This window comes from Electrophorus electricus, chromosome 21, assembly GCF_041902795.1.
Source record: "Electrophorus electricus isolate QZ-2024a chromosome 21, ASM4190279v1, whole genome shotgun sequence".
Lineage (NCBI taxonomy): Eukaryota > Metazoa > Chordata > Actinopteri > Gymnotiformes > Gymnotidae > Electrophorus > Electrophorus electricus.
The window spans coordinates 16057501-16066353 of NC_137517.1; the positions used below are offsets into that span (position 1 = coordinate 16057501).

The 8853-nt window shown below is 40.7% G+C and overlaps 1 protein-coding gene across 1 annotated transcript in view; it reads left to right on the forward strand.

Annotated features, from left to right (window-relative positions):
* LOC145652951 (NACHT, LRR and PYD domains-containing protein 12-like) overlaps positions 1-1274 on the forward strand; it is a 112084-nt gene extending 110810 nt beyond the window's left edge. The window contains exon 25 of the mRNA XM_081704776.1: positions 448-1274. Within this exon, the coding sequence (XP_081560902.1) occupies positions 448-469 (22 nt within the window). The 3' untranslated portion in view covers positions 470-1274. The remainder of the gene's footprint in view (positions 1-447) is intronic.
* The last annotated feature ends 7579 nt before the right edge of the window (positions 1275-8853 follow it).

The following is an 8853-nucleotide window of genomic DNA, read 5'->3' on the forward strand; positions in this document are numbered from 1 at the left end:
TGTTTACAGTATTCTAGTTCATTGGTATGTTTGGTTCTAACCTACTGTACTGTACTAGGATATATTCTATGAGTAAATGACAAAGCACTTGTGTAAGTTGTTCTGGATAAGAGCGTCTGCTAAATGTCATAAATGTAAAATGTTATCATGTAGACACACACAACCAGAGCATGAGCAGCTTGATGGAGAACTGGATGTAACAATGAGCTCATAGAAAACTCTATAGGGACTGTGACTGATTAACATTACTGATGTAAACCAATAAGAATTAGACCTATTTCAACCCTACACAATATAGCAGTCAGGTACCAGTCTAGTGTGTGTGTGTGTGTGTGTGTGTGTGTGTGTGTGTGTGTAATGGTAATTGAGCTTGTGTACAGAGTCCGATCCCTGACTGATGGGTGTGTGTTCATGTCTGATCTTTCTGTCCTATTCTCTGTCTCACAGTATCCGGCCACTATTGAGGTGATGTGGTCTGAGTCTCCCACACAGAGAAGAGGATGAACAAACACACATAATTCATCATATGATTCTCCATGGTAACGTGTGTTAGTGTGAATATGTGTGAACATGACTGCAGCACAGGGCTGTGTGTCCTCCCCATGTCTTCCAGCTTCTAGACACCACACACACCTGACCTGGACGTTACACACACACACACACACACACACACACACACACACACACACACACACACACACACACACACACACACACACACACACACACACTGATCTGATCTGAAACTCTGCTGCCTTCCTGTTCTCTGGTGCTCATTAGTTTGAAGTTTACAGAGATAATCAAAACTAAACCTACATATGAGTGTAAAGGAAAAAAAAATGTACAGTTTTATACTTTCCCCAAATTACCCCATAAAAACACATTTGTAACATTATGAGGCCACCATCATGGATAATTGAAATTGATTTCTTCCTTTGAGTGTGAAACTCTACAAGAAAAACAGAAGATGTGTCTGGTAGACTTATGTCTTTGATGATGATGTGTATGACAGAGTTATGTGGATGTTGATTTGGTTCTGCTTCGAACTTTAATGTGTAAATACCACCTGAATTTAAAATGCTGTCTGCAGTAAGTGAAGATGTAGGAGTGTTCTTATGAAAGGCAGTGGGTATAATGGCTTCTACTACTAACTAGTTACATTAGTTTAATTTCTCCAGTGTACCAATAAACAACACTGCATTCACACAGATTATGGATGTAACCCTTAATATTGTATCATATAAGCAGCAGTAAACCTCTAACCCAACCGTAAAGTGCTGTTGTTTGTTTATTTATACACAAAAATGTACATTCTATATGGGACTATCAAGTTAGAAGGAGGAACCAAGAGAGGGGATGTGGAAATCCATCACGAAGCCATAACGGACTGAGAATTACTGGACACGCCATTAGAGTGTCGTTCTGACACAAGAGCTCCTGCTAACCAGTGGCCTCCCAGTAAGATTTTGTGAAACTAACCCTATATTCAGGACTCTCATACACAGACTCAAACATGGTTTTGCACAACAATAATAGCTGCAGCCAATTTTTGTTATCCTGAATGGGAGATCTCCATAGCCGTGAAGAATATATGGGGGGTGGGAATAAAATAAAATAATAAAAAAGAAAAAATAAATAATAATAATTTCTATATATATAAACTGAGAGAGAGAGAGAGAGAGAGAGAGAGAGAGAGAGAGAGAGAGAGCATTTTTTTTCCATCAGTCTACTTCCTGTATTTCACCATTTGGGTTGCAAACCCATAACAACATCTTTGGGACCAGAACTGCACCTAAATATTGAGTGTGTGTGTGAGTTTCCTCTATGGACACTGTGTCTGTTCAGTAGAAACACTCACATTGTTCAGAGCAAATAGAAGTTTTGGAGGAGACGTGATCAATCTGGCATTTCTGCAGTCATGTGCGTTTATTTGGGAAATTCTAAAGTATTCCTCACAGAAAGGTGCGCACACAGTATTTTACTGCAAACATGAAGAAAAACTACATCAGAATTCATAAGTCCAGTTTGGTTCATGTAACGCCATCTATTGGCTAATGGAGGAACAGCTCTCCTTAAGCTCTATGGTTGCTAGGCAACAGGCGCTTGTTTGGAGACTTGAACGAGGAAGTAGGAAAGAACATCTATAACATCTCCCTGAGCCAAGCCATTGTTCCTCAGTGCTTCAAGGCCACTTCTGTTGTGCCACTGCCAAAAAAAGTCACCAGCATTAACACTCAACGACTACTGCCCCGTAGCGCTCGCTCCCATCATGATGAAGTGCTTCGAAAAACTGGTGAAAGACCACATAATGTCAAGACTTCCTGCAACGCTCGACCTGCTCCAGTTTGCATACCGCCCTAACTGCTCCACTGATGATGCCATATCAGCAACGCTTCACCAAAGCCTGACCCATCTGGAGAATAAGAACAGTTATGTGCGGATGCTTTTCATTGACTTCAGCTCCGCCTTCAACACAGTCATACCCCAACACTTGCTAAAGAAACTCAGCCCATTAGGCATTGGCATTCCATTGTGCAACTGGTTATTGGACTTCTCAGACAGACCACAGACAGTACGAGTTTGAGTAAACACCTCTGAGACCATCATCGTGAACACAGGAGTTGCCCAGGGCTGTGTGCTAAGCCCTCTGTTGTCACCCTGATGATTCATGATTGTTGTGCGACGACAACGACTCGGCATACAAAGAGGAAGTAAATCAACTCATCGTCTGGTGCGACAGTAACAACCTGTCACTGACTGTCATCACGACAAAGGAAATATCATTGTCAACTTCAGGAGGAAGCACATGGTACATACTCCACTCACAATCCATGGTACTGCCGTAGAGTTAGGGAGAAGCATCAAGTTTCTAGAGGTGCACATTACAGATGATCTGACATGGACTACACACCACTTCCCTCATCAAAATGGCACAGCAGCACCTTCACTTCCTGCGAAGGATGAGGAGAGCAAACCTTCCATCTCCTTCCTCACAATGTTCTATAGAGGCACCATAGAGAGCGTTCTGACCAGCAGCCTCCTGCTCTGGTATGGCAGCTGCACCGCCTCAGGCCAGAAATCTCTCCAGAGAGTGGTGAGGACAGCAGAGAAAGTCATCAGAACCTCACTTCCATCCATACATGGTCTATACCTGTCACGCTGCCTCAGCAGAGCCTCCAAGATGGTCAGGAATCCCACCCATCCTGACCATAGACTGTTCAGCCTTCTGCCCTCTGGTAAACGTTACCGCTGCATGCGGTGCAAGACTGCCAGACTTAATAAGAGCTTCTTCCCACAGGCCATTAGACTACACAACTCCCTTTAACTATACACCACATTTATTTTATTTTACTTTATACCTAGAAACATAGAAATATTATGATCACTATTTATAACCCACAAAGAAGCTTTCGAGTCTTTTATAAACAGAGATCTTTTCCAACACTAATGAAGTTATTTCTCATGGGAACAGTCCAGGGTGATCTGCCTTAGGCTTCTACAGAAGCCCCTGTATCAGAGCCTCTGTTCTGCATGTATAAGATACCCCAGAAACATTATTCATCTTTATGCTTTCAGACAGTCTTGCACCACTCTGCACGTGTGACAGGAAGCTTCAAAGCCTATTATAATTAGATCACAGATCGCCTCATGAAAATACAGATTAACGTTTGGCCTTTCCTTTGCCCCAAAACATTTGATCACCTCATTCCCCCCTTTCATGACTTTGTCATGAACCATTGTCCTGCTGTCTCTATTTAATGTGTCATTGTTTTATATAAATGTTAACAATGTTGTGACTTCAGTTTATTATTTCTAATATGAACTATTGAATTAGTTCATCCATGTGCCCTATAACATTCCCTTCATACTTATGTGGCTATTTCTGCCTGCAGAGCCCATGCTTAACATTCGGTGGACATGGGGAAGGTTTCTAATATTATCATACAAATATATTGTAAGGTGGGCTCAAACCCAGGTCAGCTAGGTGATGACACCAATAGCCTACTGGGTGAGCACCCACGCTCTAACAATGGTAGGCCCGTGTGCAGAACAGTTAGTGCTTGGATCAGGTAAAACAAAAGGAAAAATCTAAACACCACACCGAGCGTGGAAAAAGGGAGTACAAAGGATGCCACTGGAAAACCAAACTAAAACTTCCCAAACAAAATCAGAAAACAGGGAGGAACTTGAATGGCTAAGAGAAGCCTTGGGAGGGGAAAACTGAAGAGGAGAGGGGACGTGTAGAAACACAAACACACTCGCAGACAAGAAGTGAGGTGTCACACAAGCACTCACAGACCTCAAGCTACCCGCTAGGAGCTTGGCTCAGAACTTTGGCAAAAACCCTGCAGTGACTGACTGAGTCACTGGGCTTATATAAGGTCTAGCCCAGCTGTTGGGTGTTAAGCCTGATTAGTGGTGTGCCTGACTCGAGGCCTCCCTCTGGTGGCCGGAGCAAGACCCTTAACCCTCAATTGCTCAAATTGTACACCGTCATAACTGTAAGTTGCTTTGACTTACATAAGAGAGGACATACGAGAAAAACCAACACTGGACATTTAAGAAGTGCAGTGGTAGCCTATACCTTAGAGAGTATTATGCAACATCTAGTTGGTTACATGGATGTATCAAGTTATTGATATTGACAGTGGCTGAACGTTGGAAAAAAATCAGCAGAATGAATGATGCACTATAATAGACTATGATGAAGATTTTATCAGCCTGTTGATCTTATTAGCTAAGTTTTCATTCACAAATAAATAAAAATTAAGACATTGTTTTTTGACACCTATATTTATTTATTTAGTGTTGTATTAACACTAGGAATCAGATGTTTTATGCACCTTGTATGTTTTGTTAATTAAAGACCTAAAAGTGCAATTTTTTTTATTAAGTTTTTTAAAATTAATTAATTTATGCTAATATGGATGGCATTAGCCTATAGATTTTGTTTAGCCGTGCTTTTTGGTTCAGTCATCACTAATGCAGAACAAGGGCAGATTTCCTGCTCAGTGGAAGTCAGAATGTCAGAAACCTTTTGAAGAATGACTTCTGTAAGGGACAGAATGAATAAACATTTTAATTGGCTTCTGAATGAAGATGGTACAGATGGAGATAGCAGCGGTAGTCTTCTGCAAAGGTAAGATTTCAAATGGACAGCTAAATATGAAAATAAGCAGTGTTAGGTGAGATATTGAGTCGATGTAGGCTAAATCACACTAGCTACATGCATGCTATAGGCACTAGCTACATAAAACATATGCTAGTGGGCTAACAACTAATATGCTAGCCAAAGTTTCAGTGAACGTTCCAGCTAAATATCACTTAACAGTGTATAGCCTGTTGTAAGGTGTATGTTGTGTTTGTGAGATCTGTCTTAATAATTATTCACTGAGAGAATGTTTTTCATATTGCACTACATCATTATGATTTGTCTATTTTATGTATGTAGTTCTCACAGCATGTTTGAAGCCATGTTTGGCGGCTTCACCAGAACACACAAAAATGCTTTGCCCGTCATGGCAACACATAGTGTGTCCCCAATAATAATAACCTGATTACAACACGAACAATTCTATCATGGTTCCGCTACAACTCTAGACATGTCCTCCACCTATGAACATGTTCCTAAACCATATATAACCATTCTAATTCATTTTCATAATCTTGTATAAGTTTGAAATGTTTCGCAATAGTGAAGGTGTGGGACCAATCTGCCATCGCAGGCAGAACATAAGAAGAAGAAGACGTTTAGAGTGTCTGTCCTGAATAACCCCTCATTACAACGCTACAGTTCACACAGCAGTAATTATACATAAGCTCTTTCTGATTAAGATATCTATATATTTGTTTGTTTGGTTATGTTAGTTGCTTGTGATTTTTAGAGTGATTTTGCCTTTCATAACGATAGCTATACATTTATCATGGTGATAGGTTTCATACCTTTATGGCAGAATTTGGCTAACTCAAATTTTGTTCACAAACTGTACTTTCTAGTTCTTATTTGTTTTGATACTTTTTCAGATGCCACTACTGCCTGCAGAGTTGTTGTGCCATTGGACTTAGACAAGACAGAATTCTTTCAGGCACTCAGGGATAATTTACCTGACCTGCCTGAAGAGTTTGAAATTTGCAGAGTGAATGGGCAAAAGATTATTACTCCTTTGACATTACCAAGCTTGTGCCCTGGAGACATATAAAGAAATAATGCTTTGGCCAGGTCAGCTCTGTACATTCGTCCAAAGGTCGGCAAAGTGCATGCTAAACTTATAAACAACCATTTTGACTTTTTTTTTTTAACTGAAAGAAACCGTTAAATCATTACATGTTGAATATAAGCTGAGAATACTTATAGATTTAAATATTCTAAGGTAGTAGTACTAATGGCACAATAAGAAACTAAAAGTAATAAAACTGCTAATGTAAAGGAGAACTTAGATTGTTAAGATAGGTCTTTCGATAGGGGTAGACATCTGTTTAATGATCCTGAAACCCTAGGAGAAGAAGTTGTTACAAGAAGCTGAGTCTGTTCGAATTAGATGATGCCGCGATCATCTCATTGTTTTAGTGTTCTCCAGACCAAGTTTCACGTACCACCAACCAGCCCCCTGCATCTCTAGGCCAGGCTCCACCCACCACTGCCATCCAACCGTCTGCACCTGCAGGACAGATCCCACCTATCACAGCTAGACAGGTGATTGCTCCTCCAGGACAGGTCCCACCTATCACAGCTAGACAGGTGATTGCTCCTCCAGGACAGGTCCCACCTACCACAGCTAGACAGGTGATTGCTCCTCCAGGACAGGTCCCACTTACCATAGCTAGACAGGTGATTGCTCCTCCAGGACAGATCCCACCTATCACAGCTAGACAGGTGATTGCTCCTCCAGGACAGGTCCCACCTATCACAGCTAGACAGGTGATTGCTCCTCCAGGACAGATCCCACCTATCACAGCTAGACAGGTGATTGCTCCTCCAGGACAGGTCCCACCTATCACAGCTAGACAGGTGATTGCTCCTCCAGGACAGATCCCACTTACCATAGCTAGACAGGTGATTGCTCCTCCAGGACAGGTTCTGCTTACCACTTCTAGCCAGCCCTCTGCTCTCCGAGGCCAGGCTCCACCCACCACTTCCAGCCAAGATTCTGCACCTCCTGACCAGGTGTTATCTACCACTGCCAGTCACCATCCTGAGGTGATCAGGTTAGTCATATTTATTCTTGTATATGAAGGGACAGTGACTACTTTTAGGTCAGACTGGGTTTCAAAACGTAAGTTGAAAATATGTAGGCTGTTGACTCCAACATTTTAACAACAGTTCATCAAACTTTAAAACTAAGTGATTATTTCTCATAAATATTTTTGGTTATAATTATATTTTATGGGACTTAGGGGGGACTTCTACATGGATTCATCTGAATCTTATGTTGAAGAGGTTCTCCTGGCATCTCCAGTTAAAAATAATGGTGAAAATGTATGTACTTCAGCAGTCTAATTTCGGTCTAATTTCAATCTTAATATATTTCACTATATCTTGTGCTCATAAATTGTTTTTCTTTTGTTGTCGGAATGACAAAGACCTGGTTCAGATCTTGAAAGATTTCCAAGAGGATCATATTGACCTCAACATGAGCTCCACAGTTATCGTCAGGCATAAATATATTCTCAGAAGTGCATGTACTGCTCTGGCACGCAGTTATTTTGACTGGCATAAAGTGCCAAATATTCATTTTGTGGGGGAAATAGCAGAGGATTATAGAGGCCTGAGAAGATCATTTTTCAGGTCAAGGTCAAACAGAGTCTTTGTAATCGTAGGCTCATGATGCTTGCGCTACAGCAGAGCCTTGGAGGTTTTGTTGGCAGACTTGGGCAGCTGCTCTTCAGTTATGATCAAACAGCTTTAGCCCTCAACAAATTCTATACCACAGGCAAGCTCACTGCCTGGTCCATTATGCACAATGGCCCTGCCCCAAGATGTCTCAATCAAGAGCTGTATTTGCTTATGTGTGGGCAGAAGCCTGATTTGTCATCATTTGACCATGGCAATTTCCAGGATGGAGAGTTGCAGAGCAAACTTGCAAAGGTAAGTAAACACTTCTTATATGGTAATCTGTTAAACTAAATTTAGAAGAAAAAATATTTGTTAAAATTAAATATTTACCAGTAGTTACCAGTTAATATATTTTTATTCTTAGTTATGGTGTATTTAACAGTAATCTAAAGCTTTATTCAGGTTGCCTTGGAAAAAAAAAAAAACAGTCATACTAAGGTTGACAACATATAAGCAAACAAAAAATAGAATTGCTTTAATTATTCACCTGACAAAGATATTGTTCTTTTTTAATATAGCTAAACTTTTACAAGTGATTTCTGAATCAGTGGTCTTACCTGTTTAATATTTACACATTTTCATATGTTCTCAGCAGAAGTGTTTATCAGTTAATTATGTTTAATTCTTCTATTTGGATCTGCCTTTTCAGAATCACTAATTCTGTGTGTATGGATTGTAGATGATGCCATCTATAGGCATTGTATAGAGGAGATTGCATGTAATGATTGTGCTTAACATATTCAGGGTGGGAAGTAGAATCCACCAGTTCACTGCAGGAATGAATTCCTGTGGATTGATGTGGACAGTGGTGGAGAGGTTCTGGGAGCAGTTCCTCCCAATAATCACATACACTGCCAAAACTCCTACACGATCTGATGCCTGGGACCTGTTCACAATAATATGGAGTCCAGAAGGCAGCAATTACAGAGCACAGGAAGAGGAAACCATATTCTTATGGGAGTGCTGCCTTATGTCCATTCAAGGCGAGTGACTGTCATCTGTTTTTAAAGAGTATAAAG